The 19,644-nt window shown below is 34.8% G+C and overlaps 5 protein-coding genes across 6 annotated transcripts in view; all 5 read right to left on the bottom strand.

The window, feature by feature from the left end:
* Positions 1-1,094: 1,094 nt before the first annotated feature.
* On the bottom strand, positions 1,095-6,907 carry LOC105450221. The gene is made up of 2 exons (XM_011689968.1): positions 6,860-6,907; positions 1,095-6,814 (listed from the first exon to the last, which is right to left on the bottom strand). Exons 1-2 carry the CDS (start codon positions 6,905-6,907, stop codon positions 5,366-5,368), a joined length of 1,497 nt encoding a protein of 498 aa, XP_011688270.1. The 3' UTR covers positions 1,095-5,365.
* Positions 6,809-8,982, bottom strand: LOC105450000 (alpha/beta hydrolase domain-containing protein 17B). The gene is made up of 3 exons (XM_011689536.1): positions 8,324-8,982; positions 7,275-7,407; positions 6,809-7,039 (listed from the first exon to the last, which is right to left on the bottom strand). Exons 1-3 carry the CDS (start codon positions 8,965-8,967, stop codon positions 6,956-6,958), a joined length of 861 nt encoding a protein of 286 aa, XP_011687838.1. The 5' UTR covers positions 8,968-8,982; the 3' UTR covers positions 6,809-6,955.
* Positions 8,983-10,400: 1,418 nt separating this feature from the next.
* LOC105449999 (sorting nexin-24-like) lies at positions 10,401-12,003 on the bottom strand. The gene is made up of 3 exons (XM_011689534.1): positions 11,731-12,003; positions 11,411-11,601; positions 10,401-11,180 (listed from the first exon to the last, which is right to left on the bottom strand). Exons 1-3 carry the CDS (start codon positions 11,881-11,883, stop codon positions 11,018-11,020), a joined length of 507 nt encoding a protein of 168 aa, XP_011687836.1. The 5' UTR covers positions 11,884-12,003; the 3' UTR covers positions 10,401-11,017.
* Positions 12,004-13,384: 1,381 nt separating this feature from the next.
* On the bottom strand, positions 13,385-16,864 carry LOC105450220 (nuclear receptor subfamily 2 group E member 1). The gene is made up of 7 exons (XM_011689967.1): positions 16,673-16,864; positions 16,327-16,467; positions 16,098-16,193; positions 15,580-15,612; positions 14,723-14,986; positions 14,202-14,510; positions 13,385-14,084 (listed from the first exon to the last, which is right to left on the bottom strand). Exons 1-7 carry the CDS (start codon positions 16,674-16,676, stop codon positions 13,852-13,854), a joined length of 1,080 nt encoding a protein of 359 aa, XP_011688269.1. The 5' UTR covers positions 16,677-16,864; the 3' UTR covers positions 13,385-13,851.
* Positions 16,865-17,270: 406 nt separating this feature from the next.
* The window catches only part of LOC105449998 (GATA-binding factor A-like), a 45,806-nt gene continuing 43,432 nt past the window's right edge, over positions 17,271-19,644 (bottom strand). For both annotated transcript variants that reach the window (XM_011689532.1, XM_011689533.1), the window contains exon 6: positions 17,271-19,564. In XM_011689532.1, coding sequence (XP_011687834.1) covers positions 19,236-19,564 — 329 coding nt within the window. In that variant the 3' untranslated portion in view covers positions 17,271-19,235. The remainder of the gene's footprint in view (positions 19,565-19,644) is intronic.

Below are 19,644 nucleotides of genomic sequence, written 5' to 3'. Positions count from 1 at the left end.
TTATCTTGTTTATAAAACAATATTATTTTTACTGCTTTTCTATCAATAATTATAAGTCTTAAGCAAGAAATCTTAATTTAAAAAATCTAGATTATATGTATAATTGAAGTAAAGTTTTATTTAAAATTGTTTGAGAAACAGTAAACTTCTGTTGTTTATTGATATTACGAGAATGTGATTTATAAAGATCTATTCATGTCCAATCATTTAAAATTTAACACTGAAACTGATGGGAGTTAATGATACCTTGACGGTTTTCGTAAAGGAAATGTTTGAAAGAATGAATAAAGAATTAAAGGATTCACAATCGAAAGAGAGTATAACAGTTAATTAGGGATGCATACGATAACGAAAAAGATGGTCTCTTCCTCGAAGCGACTTGGTTTGTTCTTTAGAGGTGCAGCGTGGCCATTCGAGCGCGAGCTGCCGTGTAACCTGTTTTCATTTTTATCGTTGGCATCAGGTTTCAGCGCAGGTGAGTCGCGGAGGTGCCGGTCGGAGTGGTAAACCAGCCTATATACATGGCACAACGTTTTCTTCTTCTTCGTCGCAGAAATGCATTGACCTTCGAGACAAAGTAGCGCATTGGCGACAATCTACATGCGCAAGTATGTTATATTTTCGAAAATGATTAGAAACATATGCTATCAATGTACGAACGATTCAAATCTGCAACGTTACAATATTCAACGTAAACTGTAAAGCAACGCAATTTACTCGAATCGCATTTATTTTTTATTGTCAAAACGTTATATCTTAATAAACGATAATATTCGTTCAAGAGATAATAGTTTAAGTTAAGATTATAGTTAATTTATAGCATTTACTTGGATTTTAATTTATGATAAAAGAAAACATGAGAAAGTATCGTCTTATAAATAATCCTTGCTATATTGCGATGTATAAATAACTTTATCAGTCATATTAATTCGATGTACAAAAAATGCTTCATCTCTGAATATTGCTCTAATAATAAATTATTTCTCAATTATATTATACTTTAATTCGCAATAATTTCTATTATAGATATTATCCTTCCGCTCCCCCCCCCCCTCCTTCAGGTCTTTATCATTAGTTAAATAAAACACGTTAAATTGATAATATGTGCTTAAACATGTAATTTACATCATAATTATACATTGTGTTAACGTTTTCCACAGGATTAGTAAAGTACTGCGCGATGATAGTACGCCCAAGTCAAGTGCGATGGAAGTATAAAACTCTAAAATGATCCTTCTTATTCGGGTATATGTATCTAGCGGTGTTTCTACGCTTTTCCTACGCGTTCTTATATAAAGAAACATATGTCATTATTTCCCTAATTATGTTCTTATGCGCTAAATAAACGATTCCAATATTTGTTCGAGGACAAGCCTTTCCTTCTCTTTCTTCCATTTCCTCTCAAACGTACGCGTTTACAATAAAGCTTCCCGCATTCATCTAAATATAGCTTCTCTCTCACAATGTCTCTCCCTTACTTTTACCTTCAACAATCACAGCTATAATCGCTTCGCTATCAAAACGCGTTTTTTGTCCTTAAACACGGATTCTCCCCTTTGTTAAGTACATTAGACACGACCGAAAAGAACATCGAATACGTAATGTTGCTTTTTTTTGCCTATTACTTAATTTACACGCTATTATGTACAGTTATGAATATCAACGCATCGTGAATGACGTGAATCCGCGGTACTCGCTTGGAGAGCATCGAGAGTACCAGTTTCTTTCCAGACGACGCGATCGTGAAAGACGATAGTACTGTTCAAAACCGGTCGATCATTTGCGAGCGTGTGAAGGAGAGGGACAGCGAAGAAACGCGAGCAAAAGTAAGAGAGAAAGGGAGAGAGGAAAAGAAGAGAGAGGGAGATGTTTACGCTAAAAATTAAAAGAAAAAAGTAGGAGAATTCAAGTATATCGAAATCGATAGGTATTATACAAATCTCTCTGACGAACAACATAATTCTTATTGCGAGTTTTATATCTTAGCCTTCTAAATTATTAATCACTGAAATCGATCGCGAATAAAAACAGCGATCAACAGCGATAGTTATGTAGAAATCGGTTGGGAATAAAAGAAATAAAAACTGATGCACAATGGTATCACGAGGTATGGAGTACATTTTGAATATAAATTGCGATATGACAACAGGAACTATAGGATACAAAACCGGCTCTAAGTTTTTCTGCCGCTCCGAATTTTTAATTTTCTGCCATTTTACTACCTTCATTCCCTCCTTTCCCTAATAATATCTTTGTAAATTTTTATCGATTTTTATACATTGCACTAATGTTTGTAGATTATGGTAAAGATTTGAGACCAGAATACATAATCGAATTGCTGCGAAAGTAAAGTTTATCAGAACAGAATGTTCCGTAAATATAGAAAAAAAAATAAACCAATGTTTTTACCGTACATTCGCTTTTTATATCTGTTTCTCACAAATTTGGAATATTGCAAACGTATCTTATAGATACTTTACTCATTTCTGCAGCCGGCCCTGTTAATATACGAGTATATGTATATGTTCCGTGCAAAATGAAAGAGATTTGGACAATACAAACAGAATAGTTTTAAAGTAAACATTGACTTATTGGCACCTCATTCAACATTATGTTATCACATATCACATGTGATAATATAATCGTCAGTTCGCCACACAATGTTAAATAGATTTTTCATATTAAATAAATTGGATTCAGAATTCGACGGCTACATCTAACGTTAAATATGCGATATAAATACGGGATATTGTCGCTCATGAAAACGAAATATGGAGACATTCAAGTAAGAATTTGATAAATGTATAGTGCAACGAAAGTAAGAGTATAAAGTGTAAGTTAATTTTAGAGAATATCTAAATGATAATCATGCTTGTATTATATGCTTATAAGTAGACTATTCAATATTAATAATAATCTGAGAACAAATAGTACCATTATTTTTGAGAATTATAAAGAAAAAGTATTGTTCTATTTCATTTAAATTACTGAATTTATAAATGTTACATGCATGTATAGGATATCTTATTTTCAGTGCTTTATTTTTTACATTTTTTTTTTACCAATTCTCGTAACAAGATTGTTTAAGCCGAATATTTCCGAATTATAAAAATCGATTTTACTTTAAGCTCTCAACAAATATCAAGAGATGTCCAAATACCATTACATTTAGATCTCTAAATATAAAAGTATTAATATCATAATTTATTGTAATAACAAAATATCAAACACAAAGTCTCATATTTGAAATGGTATGAGTATAAAATTATTCCTTTATGAATTTTTTAACGTAATATTTGCCAAGAAATTAAATCTTAGTATCACAGTGTACATATTTCGTTTAATTTTATAATATGCATTATTTACGTATGAAATTCCTATTTCTTACATATTGTAGCCCAGAATTAATTTTCTATGGGGTTAAGATTCCCCGTTGTCTTTTTCAACTTCCCAAAGCAAAAAAAAGTCAACTATAAATTTGCCAAAGAAATAGTCTCTGAAACGTCTTTTGATAGATTTGTAATGCCTAGTACCTATTTATCATTCAATACTAATAAAAAATATTTGGATAACTTGAAAAATCCACTAATCTATTCTTGCTTAAATGTCTCCATCATCAGATCTATTACAGATATTTGAATCACCGTGTAGATTGAACGAAGCTTTGTCGTGAAAAAGGATGCCGTGTAAAGCATAGCAAAATCTTGCTTTTACGTAACTAAGTTGCATTATTTTCTTCACTTCTTCGTACGTCTGTCGCATTTTCTTATTTTTCCGCTTGTAACATCTCCAACAAGTTACGAGGACATTGTGGCACAAGTAGCCTGAACGGTAAAAACCGACTTACACTTACGATGTATCACTTCCTATCTTAGTAGGTAAAATCGATCGTCTTAAAACTTTTTTCACTTCGCGAACATTGATATCGCGATATCCGATAAACAATTTTGACAGGTAAAAAGTATCAACAATTTATAGAATGCCTTAAGAAGTAGCAAAATTGCTTTACGCAAAAGAGTGCATTTCACGATTATCTACGCAATTGGCATTCCACGCAACCGCCTTACACTGTCGCATACATCGATAAAGAAAAAAATCATTTACTGTATTGTATTTACATTACCGAGATATAAAAATACTAACGAGAAACGTACCTATATAGACGAGGTCCTTCACATGCATTTTCTCACTTTCTTAGAAATTAATTAATTCATAGTCAAGTTTGGCAGTAATATTGTCCCTAACTATTTGCATTCTTATTGTTGTTGACAAGATTTTTGTCCTATTCAGATTCCAACAAAGACGTTCTTGTGGGACGCACTGCGTGCTCATCATTATAATTTCTTATTTCAGTTTGCTAATTCCAAACTGTGCTGTGACGCCTGTGACCGCCGCGTGCTAAAATCTTTATTAACTTGGAAGATTTCCAATTCTCCTGTCCGACTGTAAGAACAGGTCTTCATCACGGATATAAGAACAAATGCCCTCATTACTGTTACAACTATCGTTCATCACTGGCATTGTACAAATACCAATCACTCGCAAAAACATGCAATTTGAAAAGATCCGCATTTTCTCGCTGAACCAGATCTGCTCGACAAGTGAAGAAAAAAAAACTTGGAAAGATTTCGAGAGACATTTCCTCTTGCTTCCGTAAATCTAATTCGCGCGCGCACGGTCGCACGGTCCTATCTTACGAGAGCATACATGTACGCCTTCCGCAAATGAGGCAACTTGCTTAGAATGTATGTATGTGCCATCTACAGCTAAAGGATTAAAAGCTTTAGCTCAATAAAAAAAAAAAAACTTAATGACACTAATTTTTTAATAAATTAAGAAAATGCGGATATTCAGCGAGATACCTTTTCACTGCATGCTATCAACGTCCGTCGCACTTTCTCGAGGCAAAGAAATGTTTCGACAATCACACGGGAACCATTGGATATCCTAATTTTAAAGAGAATAATAAAAATAATAATACTCGACACATTTGTCGCAACAACGTTCTGTAGCCTATTTTGCAAAAACAGGTCTTAATGTCTTAATATCCACGCGTGTACGCAACACACGTGCGTTTGAGTGTGTGTATATATGTAGATAAGAATATTCAATATGCACAAGTATATATACTCTCGCGTATCTAGAAATATAATAAATTTTATAAATGTATGTCGCGTATATATATTCGCCTTTGTGTACAGTTTCTCACTAACGCGATTACAGCCCGCTATGGGTTTACCGCGCGCATACGGAATTGCATGATCGTTTTACGTAAAATACGTATATATATATATATATGTATATACGTGGAAGAAAGAATGGCGTAAAACACTGGTTTGGCGTGCCGTCGAGAGTTCACGAATCATTAACACTTTGTCTCCAAAGTCGCTCTTCTGACTTTGTCAGAACATTCGGCGTCCAGTTTTTCTTTGACCTCTGAATAACTACTACCCGAGCCTTCGGCCGATGATGTATGCGACGTATGCGGTCCGACTTCTTCTAGGGATAATATCTCTGTACCAGTAGGCGAGTAACTTACGGTAGTCGCTTCACTTGTTGGGGACGTTACGCAGCTGTCACCTACACTCTTGCTACGCAGAGTATACCGAGTTTTTTGAAATTGTTGTATGTTGAGTGATAAACTGGCCTGTATCGACGTTTTCTCCGAATGCTTCGAAGGGTTGTTCTCGGTTTGCACATCGACGTGAGATGGACTCCTCGAGCGTGGAACGTGAAGCGGACTCTCTGGATCTGCCACTCGATCAGACGACAAAATTTTTGAGCTTGCGGCTAATCTGCTTGCGCAGGGAGAATACTTGGGCAAATTTATCGCAATTTTGTCCGCGCCCACTGACAGAGATGATCGGCCGAATTTTTTCAATGGACTACAAGCAGGTTTCTTCTTCTTTAACTGCTTTGCGTCATTACAGGAATCAAAGCTCTCGGCAGAATCGTTCTTCTCCTGTTCCTTGCACTTGTCGAGATTTCTCTTCGTTTTAGTACACGTGCAATTCCAAGGAAACTTCTTCGTGAGTTCCGTATTTTTTGTGTGTGTTGTATCAGGCCTTTTAAACTTTGTAATGTTATCTACAATAGAGATTTTATTGTAATAACGTTGCTTGCTGTCTTTATTAGTGTTAATCGAGTCCAATGCCGATTCTATGCAGTTGTACTTGAATCGAGATCCAGGAGACTTTTTTTCGGTGGACTGAGTAAGAGTACCTCTACAATCAGTAACATCCTTTTTAACATCACCAGAAACATTGGAAAATGATGCAACCGATTTCTCTCCAATCGCACATTGTCGACAATCCTCCACAAGTATATCAATTAAAGTTGTATGAGTTCTTTGGCTATCTGTCTTTTCCTGATTTTGACCAAATGAATTCTTTAAGCTTCTGTGGACAATATTTTTTTGACTGTGAGCAAAGGGGTTTTTCAAATTTTTTGGTAGATAGGTATGTTTCTTGGCGATCTTTCCAGTATGATTCAAAAATTGATGAAAATTGTGACAATCGGTCACTGCTTCAGTGGCGACAACTTTACTCTGGTCTTTATCTTTTGTGCATGGAGAAGAATCTTTCTGCTTCGAGTTCTTATTCTCCGACTTGACACTGGATTTTTTCGGATTACCATCGGCACTTGGGTACTCATCTTTGGAACGCGTTTTCTTGACTGACTCTGAATAATAAGTTTCCTGATTTACAGCCTGCTGCTGTTCGCACGGAAAGAAGAATACATCATCTACAGAGGCAAAAGATGATTCCTCGTCACAGGGAAGGACAGGTGTCTTCTCCCCTGTGGGAGGCGACTGCTAGACAAGTTTTTCCGTTGGAGAGCTTGTCGAAATGGAACTGACGGTATTAGAGTTGTTGGAAACGGTACGTCCTTGGCTGTTTGCATGCATATGGCCCCCTCCCTGTCCTCCCTGACTTTGGGAGAGGCTGAGTCGCCGTCAGTTTATCAATTCCACGCTAACAAATTGTTTCAGTCGTTCGAGGTATTGATTGTATAACTCTACATCATTGTGTCCGGCACCCTGAAAAATAATCATATAATATTAATATTATCATACGTTTAATGGAATGTATATTGGATATTTTGTCAATCAAAATGCTCATTACATATTTGTATTTAAACATTTTCATACATATTTAGCAATCTTTAATTTGGCTTATAGAAAGCACAGATTAAGTAAGAATAATATAAATAAAATATGCTAAAGAAAATATTAAGCACTTTTGAATAATATAATATATTAATTATTTTAATACCTCAACCCATAATGGTTCCACTGCTCGTGGACATCTTTCGTAAATCGCCAGACCATGGCTAAAATTTATAACTTCGTCTTCGGTGCCGTGAATGACCAGAACAGGAGACGTTACCTTCGGCACTTTATCTATGCTGCAAAGAAACAAAAACTAGCAATTAAACATTGTTACTAAAGGCAATGTAAAATTTTTATAATAGCTCGTTAAATTTTATACCTTTTTGTTTTGGTTAATGTCAAATAGATATTATTTAAAATTATTTTAAATCAAAAATTATAATTTGCAATCAATATATATTAGCTCCTAAATACAGAATCCTTTTACAAAAATAAATCGTATTAAATTAAAAAAATTGTCATTAAGTATATAAAGATTTAAAATAATTTTTTATTTAAAAACATACTTATAGAGCAAAAAAAATAAAGCACATGCAAAACGATCAGATATAGAAAGATGTGAATAAACAATGTAGACATTGACAGATATCATAAAATCTGTAGAAAACTGATTAGAAAGACGAATCACAACACGAATGCAACACGTAAGTTTCATAAGTTTATATCCACATGACACAAATACACATTTGTTTGGCTGTACACTTGTGTAGCTTCTCAGATAGTGATTTTACATCGAAGGTATACCATTCACATTTGAATGGAAAATACAATCTCGTAAACCATTTAATACCTGTTTCAAAACAAACTGTAATAAAAATATGTTTGTTGCACTAACTCATTGTTTTTTTTTTATTGATCATTGTGACTTTTTAATTATCAGCCCTATGGATGTTTCTTTATCAAATGTTACAATATAGAAACCAATTTCTAGGTGTTTGGCATCTTTAGAAAAAATAATTTATTATATACTTATTTATCTCTTCACGTAGTACCTGATCATTTTAAAAAACTCGAAAACTAATTAGAAAGAATGGATAAAATGTATATTGATGCCATCCGTCCGTCTCATCTGGCCTGATAAAACACACGAAGACTTTCACACATCTTCTGTAACCAAAAAGTTATTTGACCGAGGAGAATTTGTTCGCTTACCTAGTGAAAGCATCAAAGAACCAAGTTCTTTTGGTTTTTGGGAAAGCAACTCGCATCCCGGACATGAGCGGTGAATGCAGCACTACCGCGCCAACCTCGTATCTTGCAGCGAGATCGACTGTGGGCACAGTGCCGATGCTCTGGCCGTAGAGAATGATGTTCTCCGGACTGATGCCGTACCGTGTACGTAGTGCGTGCCACGCGGCGTCGATGTCCGCGTAGAGGTTCTTCTCGGACGGTTTGCCACCCGACACCCCGTAGCCCGAGTAATCGTAGCTGAATATATTGCAGTTTATGCGCGAGCCCAGCCCGAGGTAGAAGCTCGACATCTGGCCGAGATCGACGGCGTTGCCGTGTGAAAAGAGGATGGTGAAACGCGCGGTCGCCGAGCAACGTACGAACAGGCATGCTATACGGTTGCCGCGTGACGTCCTCGCATAAAAGCCCTCGACCGACTCCTTCTCGCGCTCGGTGTACTGCCACTCGGCGCGTTCCGACAGAGAGATGGAGAACTTGGAGCCCTCGTCCTCGACGAACGTGTACGTAGGCTCGGGCGGTAGGAAGGCCAATTTGTCTGCGATTCTGGACGGGCAGGGCGGACAACAGAACAGGCAACACAGTTCACTCAGGCTTAACCCGTTCATCGTGTAGCACCGGACACGCACCGCCGAGGACACGCACGAAAAACCGTCTCTCTCTCTCTCTCTCCTTTCACTCTCTCTCTCTTTCTCGTTTTTATCACGTCTTCCTCTCGTGAAGCTTCGGCATGGAGCTGTTCCAGCGATCGCGGATCAAATGGCAGTCGGCACACTGCTCGGCACACTCGGTCGAGTCTCGCAGTCGACAGATGCCCAGAGAGATATCGAAACACACCGTTGTATTGTTGTATCGCGAGATGGAGACCGCGATTTTTCACCACCCTAATGAATCACCCGCGGCGTCATTTGTTATCGGTTTCCTACGAGAATCGCTCACAATGATTCACATCAGCCATGACGGCTCGCGAAACGGACGATTTCTCTCCCACCTTCCCTCACCGTTTTTTCTTTCGCCTCTTCTTTTTCGCCAACACACCGTGTCACCCCACTCACACTCTACGTACTCTCGCGCGTACTTTCATTGTGCAGAGGTGAGACAAAGCGCGAGAGACAGAGACGGAAGTCGCAATCCGCTTTGCTGGCGTCACAGTCTCATTCGGCAGCTCGGCTCGGAGCCCACCACTGCCAGTCCGCGAAGCTTCACCCGTCACCGTGCTTCACCGATGGTTGTCGCCACTCGCCGACCGCCGCCGTTGTCGCCGTTCACCGTTGTCGGGGTGTTGAACGACGAGAGTCGATCAACTCCGATCGACTCCGATCAGCTCCGCCGACATGACCCTTTAACTTTTTCAGTCGCGTTTGCATCGAACTGCACGATGTGGAGAACTGGAGAAATGAGAATTCACTCCGAGTCCAGTCCAATGTATATGCCAACTGACAATGAGAACAAGAATGCTTCCTCCGTACACTAGCGCCCCACGTTTTCAAAAAAGGAACCACGTACCACGTCTATACAACATTGTCGATCAAATCATTTATCATAGCATTAGAACGTGGTTCGTGTCCGTGCTAATCGTGTATTATATATGCTATATTTTTCTTTCTTTTTCTTTCTATTTCTCGCAAAACTTTATATTTCTCTAGCAAGGTTTACCTTCTCTTAAGCCATGTCCTCACTCGAGCAACGAGCTTTTTATTGTTTATTGTAACCGAATGTGTTTTCGAATTATCCGATATATGTCAACTTATAGAAACATCTTGTCTACGCCAAAATTGTTTCGAAAATTAATGCATTATAGTCAGTATAATTATAGTATTATATATCAAAACAAATATTACTGTGCCAATATGACTGTGCATGGCACTAAACTATAGCAACTAAAATAATTAGACCGAAAACTGGTTAGCCCGTAGCCGAGAAAAAAAAGGGGTCTTTCACATGGTACTGTATGCATACATATAACAATCTATTGTTCAGTACGATCAAATAAAAAATTTATTTGTATTCATTTATTTTTGAACAAGTACGCAAAGCATAATTAATAATTTAGCATTATTAATTTTATTTCTCTTATAACATTTCTTACACATAATGTTACATATTTGTCATATTGGAAAATCAGATATTTTTTTATCAACTATATAGTATATAAAATCAAATCTATAAAATAAATATAATTAAACTTTGAGTATGTACCTGTCTACAAACAAATTTTACATACAATTTCGTCAGTCACATTTAAATGTTACGTTTAAAAAGCGAAAGTAAAGAATAAAGTTATACACATCGAGATATATGTTGTTAAAAGGAAAAAAGCAATGGACATTAATATAAAAGTTAAATTATAAATTGCTACTAAATCCTAGCGTCAATCCAAATCACTGAGCTATATAAATCATATGCAGTGGCATTTTCTCTTGCTTGCTCATTTGTCAAATATGCTTTGAATTTTAGACATAACACATATATGCTATATATTATATACATGAGATTCTATATAAAATAAAAATATTAAATTTATCATTTTCTTCACTTTGATATATACATCAAAAATTATCTCAGTATATTATTTTAAAAAGTGCAAAAAAAATAAACTTATCCACTTATAAAAAGTACATCTTATACTTGTTTCAACCTTTAAAATCACTCATAATATCAAGATTTATATATACCTAGTAAAACACCATTAGTTACAATATCTGTGAGACTGCTGGTTGAGTCAGCTGGAACATATGGATCACAGTGAAAAGTCAAGACCGGATGATGTCCCAACATGTTTGGTTGGTTATGCGTTGAACTATCTGCAGCTTTATGTATCCTTAAAAAGTTAAAAATGACAAAATTAATTGCTACTGTTAAAACTTCACCATGCTACAATGTTTATAAAAATTTCAATAAAATATTTAAGCGCTAAATTTTATTTTGCTAATTTAACAAGTGTTATTATAATAAATATATCTTACACAAAAAAAACATTGTCATTTCTTTACAAATTAGGAACACAATATATTTATCTTACTTTTCTATTAATTTAATCTATCTAAATACCTTTGCTGGAACGCAGTTTCTTGGCTTTCTATACCTAGAAAATTGAGAACTTGTTGTTTTGTTGCTAATAGACTTAGCATTTTTTGTATATACAATTCCAAAGCAGCTCGTCGCTGTTCCAATACTTTCGGTTGCGAGTTTCTTACTCTTTTTGGTGGAAACGGTGCAATATCTGAATTATCCTTCTTCAGCTGAAAAAGAATAATACATTTTTATAATATCGTATTAAAAGAAATGTAATGGAAAGATTGATCATAAACGAGTGCTTTTTTCTTTTATTATTATATCAGTTATTAATAATTGATATTTTCGTACTGTACCTTACGATGTAATGCACTAAATTCGCTGTATCTTCTCTCGATAAAATATCGAGTGCCAGTCTTTGACTCCAGAATCTCGATACAGTAAACATAATAGGGTTTGCCATGTGACACATCAGCTAAACGGTAACCGCTAATAAAAGCTTCGTACATCGCATCTCTAATAATTTCCGGAAGTAATATTTGATAAGATGCTCGCTACAGTAAATTTACAGTATTAGGTTAGGAATGACCAACGGGCCCGAACAGCCCGAATTGATCTTGGAGACAAGACTGCCAACGTTGAAAAAATAATTTCTCAGTTGTGTCAGAGTGAATGTTGCTACGTAGTTTACATCCATTTCTCCAGGGGGTGTTAGTGCAGGCATGAGGGCACTCATGTCCTCTCTCTCAGGTTTTTTTTCTACCAGTAGTATATTTTTTGCGCAGATGCGATATTAATTTGCGGCGTTTCGACGTTTGTCTTTTCGCGTAATTTCGCACATTTAACCATTATTCCCCTTACAAGCAGTGTCATGTCACACGCTAAAGTATTGTTTTATTACGTACATTGCATTATATTTATGCAAACGGACAGTTGTTTATTAGTGTGCAGTAGTCGAGATTGTAAATTACGTGATAATCGCAATTCAAAATCAAATATATCGGACGATGTAATAACTTAATCCTCATTCTTGTTTACCCATCATATGGAAACCCGAAAAAATCCGCTGATTCCACGATCATTTTGTAACCATCGCCAGTCATTTTTCTTAATGAGATGTTCCACGGCCGATTCAGAGGTAATTAAGTGATATTTGTAGTGATAACAATTAGGCAGGTACATATATTGTGAACCTAGCATTCTTATTATTAAAAAAAATTGGAGACAATCGTTTATCGGTACCCCTTCTCCCCCACTTTTGATATTAATTTCCTGCGAATGGGTAGAAGCCAGAAATTCGTGACTAGAGCAAAAATTCATAAATTAGTAATGAATGAACATTTAATTATGGCATAGTCAAACTTTTTTTGTTATGGGAGTGCTAGACTTACAATTGTGATAGAGTGAGAGGTGAAATATTAACATCAATTTTAACATTACTAGTACATAACAGGCGCGCGTTTGCCCAGAAAGAAGTCTATATCTTTATGTTTCTGGAAGATATGAATTTTTAAACATTGGGGAAAAGAGGCTTCAACGCGGCAATTTTAAGATAGGAATATATTATACATTAATTACTATACATTAAGTAATAGCACGCACTAAAATTTCTAATGCGCAATTTTATGTTAAATTTAACCGACATACTTTTCATTTCGTCATATACCTTTAAAATAATCGCCCATCACTTCGATCGATCAGTTTATGAGCTTGCAAGTACTTACATACATTACCGTACGTTCGTTACAGAATATTCGTTACTTTCTTGCTAGCTTGTCTCCGTCAAATAAATGATATAGATGCGTTATCATATGCAAATTTTATTGGGTCATTTAGCCAACTAAATCTCTTCTCCGAGTTCTATACGTTGTATTAAATATAGTGTTTTTTCTGAATTTCTATTTTGTTATCAATAAAAAAGTATATTTTATATCTTAAGGAATATATGAAGGATTGTCAATGTTACAATATCAGTTAGTTATTATCTTTATTCTATGGTTTATGGTTAATTTTTTGGTTTTATTCTTTACATTATGATTGAGTGTAACAGCTAACATTTTATTTCCTTACGTATGTATCTACAAAATAACGATGACATTTTTATAGGTTCCATAAATGTTACAAAGTTATCTTCAACAATCAAAAAATCATTAATCGTACAATGTTTTATATCTGATATTTTTAATATTTTCCAAATATAATAAAGGCAGGCATATGTTCCAACTAATGTAGACTGCAAATAAACGCCACTGCAGGGACAAGATCAATTAAATTAGGGTGAAAATAAGTACAAAAAAAACTATCACTAAACAATCATGCATTCTGATTCACTCTGTATATACTTTTATATTTCTTATTGACCATATTATATATTTATTGTGTATCTTGATTATCATATAGATTATAGATTAATATCCATTAAATCAGATCTGATAATGTGCGAGTATCGATTAAATATTTTTATTGTTGCGAGAGATTTATCGTACAGATGCGATAACTCTTTCCAGATCTGCGTCGCCGATAATTGGTGCAAACAATTCCTCAGCCAATTCTCGAGAACAACATCCAGTGAGAACAGGTAGAATAAATAGAATCCTCGCCAGTTTGTTCTCGCGATCGTCTCGCTGTTGAAGATGTCGTATTAGAGCTTCCACGGCGTTATTTCTCGCTTGTGACATTACGTGGAAACCGTTGGTAGTATCGGCGATCTCTGTAATTTCGAATGATTTATCGCTGTAATCATGATTTTATCATCGAGAAATTTACGCATACGTTATCGAAAAGTTATACGGATTTTATGTGCTGATATCCATTAGCTTTTATTTACCGGGACGACATAGCGCAAACGTGTCTAAAATACACAATTCGACATCGTCGAGTTGCAATTTTGCGATTGCAGTGCGCGTTGTAATTATGCAGGCTGAAGCACTGTCGTTACTCGTTGCACCTTGCCCTCGTATATTCATTAAATCAATCGGCCACGTGGCTGCGCGTAAAACAAAAAGAGCGGACCATCCACGACGAAGAATCTTATTTTGCTCCTCCTCATCCAGTATCGAAAAATCTCGGTGATGACGTGCATTCCGAATAGCAGCCAGGAATATTTGCGCGGATATTTCATACTGTATAGCCGTGCCTGTATACAATATAAACTTCAATTGCATTATCGGAAAAATGTAATCGCAATTACTGTAAATGCATTATTCCGCAGAGTTTCTCTCTGAAACTATCGAAATTGATTTAAAAAAAGAATTAATAAGCCTTTATATTTTATTAGGAATACAGCAGTGGTTCGATAAATTTGGTCGAGAGTTGGATAACTTAAATATTCCAAAGAAAGAAAATTACCGGGCGATATAATCCTTGTCGGCTGTGCATGGCGTGACATGACAGGAAAGAAAATATTCTCTCTGGTTTCAGACTCGCGTAATGTCTTTGTCATTAGAGTATTATTCAGTGTGGAGTTCTTGAAAGGCAAATATATCTCGGAGTTATTAAAGCGTGCACAAAAAGTCGTTGATGAATCGATTCTAGGCTTCCAGGTAACGTTAGAATTATGCGGATTTGAGAGCGCATTATTTCGAGCACGCGGTCCTCGTTCTTCCTGCACCGCTGTGAAAATATTTGCTTTAAAAACTCAACAATATACCTTATATAAAAATATAAAGAACATTATTTTTCGTAAATTTATATACCAATAATTTTTATAATTGATTTATTAATTGATTTTAAAACGAATAGAATAAACATTTCCAGAAGGTAAGAGATTATTCGGACAGCGATTAAAAAATTTGTTAAAACATATCTAAAATTTAAATATATTTCTATATTTTTTATTATATAATTTTATTTAACATTTACGTCTGTATTTTAATTGATGTGAAGGTGCGCATAACAACGATGTTAGAGTTGAACAATTCCAGTAGGGTGGCTTTAGTTCTCCGATCATAGGGTATGCTTTGTGTACTTAAGAGCTGACGACCGGAGTTGACACTCGATGTCATTTCACATGACACGTTATGGCAATGGCTACTACTAAATTATTTACGGGATTATCCATGAAAGATGCCTATCGCAATTTGTCTTCGTTATTTCTAACAGATTTAAGTTTCTTTCTCAGTTTCTTCTATAATTCTTACATTTTTTATTTATTTAACACAATGTTTGTGTGTTACTAATATTGAGTTACAAAATATATATCTTACCGAAATAAAAGAATATAAGATAAATGTGAGATTAACATCGATTGTCCAGATTACGATTCCGCTGTCAATTAACTTTTCTGAATAGCGTTAAGGGTGAAGGCACGTGTCCTACCCCAGCCATTGTTTGTATCTCGTTGAGTTCGTTAGCACCTTGCTACTATGTTTACTTGTCGGCGGTGATTTTATGTTCAGTATTAGATTTCATATCGATTTAACTTAATATTATTTAGAATGGGAATAAATTTATAAATTAAATTAAAATTAAATTTATTTGATTTTGAGAAAAAGTGACAATTATAATTCTTACAGGAATAAAGATGTTTAAATTGTAACTTTGTGCAAAACAATGCAAACAATTGGTAATATGTCTTGATCTTTGTACAAATGTAGACAACAAATAATCTTCAAAAAATAATCTGTAGTTAACATTTTGTATCAATTTTAAAACTTGATTCACTAACAATAAGTATTCAAGTATTAAGAAATATCTTTTTAAATATGTTAAATATTTTACTTACCCGCTGTATTCATACCAACCGAGAAGCATTTCTTTAGACGGCAATGTGGACACCAATTTCGTCTAGCTTTGTCAACGGTACAAGATCCATCACTATCTGAAGGATTACAGGCCTGATTATTAATATGATACTATGTGATATTTACACGCGCGCGCAGCATTTCCTAGTATTCTTTTGATACTGAGATATTCTATATATTTTACTACTTCTGGGTTAAACAAGTACGAACTTGTGCAAGTGAATAAAGCGCCGCGACGCACAGATCTCTTGAAAAAACACGAGCAACCATCGCAGCAATAAACACCGTAATGTTTCCCATATGATCGATCACCACACACTTTACAGGTCACTGGTGTGGGCAGAGTTCTTCCTATTATGAGAAATGTTTCATCATTTGCCAGTTAAAAATTTGCATTGAGATTAATTTTAGAAAAATTACTATTAATTACAAATTAACTTTATTACAAAGAAATTCTTCGTTATTTTTTAAGCAATTTCTATTACACGCAATCATATTATGATCGAAATATGTATTATTTTTATTTATGATTGACTAAATTAAAATAGATATTTACCCATTTTTTGTTTAGTGTAATAAACTCAAGATGACACAAATCGGGCGTGTTTTCGTGATTCGAATATGAATCGCGCAATCCGAGCAATGATCAAGATCGTCCGACCGGGCTCGCGAACGAAGGCAAACTCTGTCAGGACGTGGAACGCACCCCTGTTTGAGGGAGACTTAACTCGTTGGTGGTGGAAATGGACGGAGGTAAGTTGGATTTGTCCGACATGTCACTTTGAACGTCAAAACGCGGAAGAATAATATTTGCGATAGACTGATCGAGCGTGACATCATTGTTCGATTGTGAAATTATTCCAGAGACAGTCGTATTCAACTCTTCAGTCCGGTAAAAAGAAAAATAATAATTATTTCAAATTTTTGCCAGAAAAATAAACGCAAAATTATTTAATTAATTAACAATTTTTTTGTAGAATCAAAATTGCAATCTCTTTTTATTAAAAAAAATTTATTTTCTTGATTTACAATATCGTTTGATGCTTGGAGAATACATAAAAATACACTAAATAAAACTTCACAGTTTTTTTTTTAATTTATTATTTTCGCGTATATTATAATTAATCGCGTATTCTGAATTTTACTCGACAGAAAAGTTTTTAAATCTTTTCATTTATCGATAATACAATTCAAAAGATATAGAAAAGCGTTTGATTTTACAAATATTATATGTGCATTATGTTATAAGATACTTTATATCAATATTAATTCCACATTGAATAATTTATTTGTCCATATACAAACATTTAAGATAAAACTTCAAATTATCTTATAACATCGCTATTATTGCGGGTATTTTAACAAACTAAAGAAGTACAACGTGATTGATTTATCTTTTATTCGACATTAAGTTTAAGTCATGTTATTTTGAATAGGATCTCTCTTTCTTTAGCTGAGAAGAAGAATGCAACTTCTCTGTCATTTTAATTGAGTAAAATTATTTATTGCGCATCGCAGAAGTAGTGTTACACAGAGGAACTATACACAATCATTCATTCTTGATTAATATTAATTAAACATATTCGTCAAGAAACCGTGGCAACGGCTTCGAATCAATAAATTATATAAGAATGGCTTATCAGACTTTTTCCTATTTATCTTTCAAAGTGAATCATTATTATATTCGTGCAGGGATTATGGCTAAATCTGATAATATTGTATTCGTGCCTCGAAAAATCAACCTCGGCCACTGCAATTAATAATTTGCATCTGTTTCACTTATTTCTTATGATTATAAATTTAATTGCTTATTATTTACCGATAAATCAGGCAAGCACGATAAATAGTAATTTCTCTTTTACCATAAAAAACATTTTACGCAAAATACATGTTTCAAGTCTAGAGAGTTAAGTAAAAGTCTTAATCCAGTATAATAGTAAGTAAAGCAATGAAGTCGTCGAGGCCGAAAAAATCTATCTATTTCTAATATTGCAATAGTTTACCATGAAGATTATTTACAATTAAGTACTCTGGTTGCGCGTGCATTTGTTGTGTAACAAAAAAATTGTGAAATAATCGAAAAAAGTATAAAAAATATTATTTCGACATTTAAATAACGTTGGACATCTTTCGTTTTAATCAAGAAGTCGAAATATTACTATCTGATTAGAAAACTGAAAAGTAGCAGCTTGATAAGTGCAATGTTTCATTGCTCTTCAAATGCAAAGATCATATTTCTATTTGTTGCACACGAGCCTTGCCAATCCATCATTTTTATTAAGTATCTTTGCGCTTTTGTCAAACCAGGAAGCACTGTCATACTAATTATATTGTAACTCAGCTATTTACATGTATCTTGGATATTCAAACGCAAAAAGCGCGTAGTTAAATATGGAAATATGCTGCATCTCACATTAGCATTTTATAGTTTTGTCTTATTTTCTCGTGATTCCAATTTACTATCGCTAAAAACTAGTGAAATAATTTTCAATACGCGTCGTATTTTATAACTTGTTTATCTCTGTCATTGACTAGAGATCCAGTTCTCTTTTTATCTATTAACGACACGTTGAAAATCAAAGTTTTTGAGAGACACATTGTGTTGATATTTCTCGTCTTATATTATTTTATTACACATTAAAGTGTTCGCGCATAGATTTCTATATAATATAATCACCTTTCGAAAACTTACGTATTCTTTTTTTGAGAAATAGTACCGTTCTCTTGAATTCATAATATTTCAGCTTCTTGCCGACATTGCCGACATTTTTTCTTTAAATTTCAAAACAATTTGCACGTCACTGACTAGTCCCATGTTGTAGAAGAATTCTTCTTCCACATTTTTTTTGTCAAAGAAGTATATTAATCGTTAATTTCGTTATTCTCTTTTGCTGTCTTTCCAAACAATCGGATGACATTTCAATCACAATCTTCATTTCTAAATTCATTATTAATAACTCATTATTAATAATTCATTATTAATAACGCAATCTTTCATATAAGTTTCTTGGTAAATTCTTGATTAATCCATACTGCGAAAAAATCTTATCCAATCTCTTGACGCGTCTAAATCTGTTTTCGTGGCGATTTCTAGCGAACGAACTTCAATTGCTAAACAATTACGAGGACGCGAGTAATTTAGCCGCTGTAGTGACATGATGTTGATGATGATACGGCGCCTCCTGGGTGCTGTAATAACTCTGTTGCTGGTGCTCACTTGTAACGGCAAGTTGATGGGGATGTTGATAATAAGATGAGTACGGCTGACCAACGACGCCGTCGCAGCTCCGCGGTTCCGTTTTCACAGCAGGTACACTTCCAGTGGCCAGGAGAGAGGTATGTCCGAGGTAAACAGGTCTATCGGTCGATGTCGATGAGCCTGATGACTTTGGCACCTCGATCTGATGCTGCTGCTGTTGTTGCTGCTGTTGCTGATTGTTCTTCAACTCTGTAGAAATATTCGCGACATTCACAATAAACGGTTGTAAATAATAACGGAAGTAAAGAAATCGGACATGAATACTTAAT

The sequence above is a fragment of the Wasmannia auropunctata genome, unplaced genomic scaffold (genome assembly GCF_000956235.1).
Source record: "Wasmannia auropunctata unplaced genomic scaffold, wasmannia.A_1.0 LD336069.1, whole genome shotgun sequence".
Lineage (NCBI taxonomy): Eukaryota > Metazoa > Arthropoda > Insecta > Hymenoptera > Formicidae > Wasmannia > Wasmannia auropunctata.
This window is presented reverse-complemented; position numbering and strand designations above follow the sequence as displayed.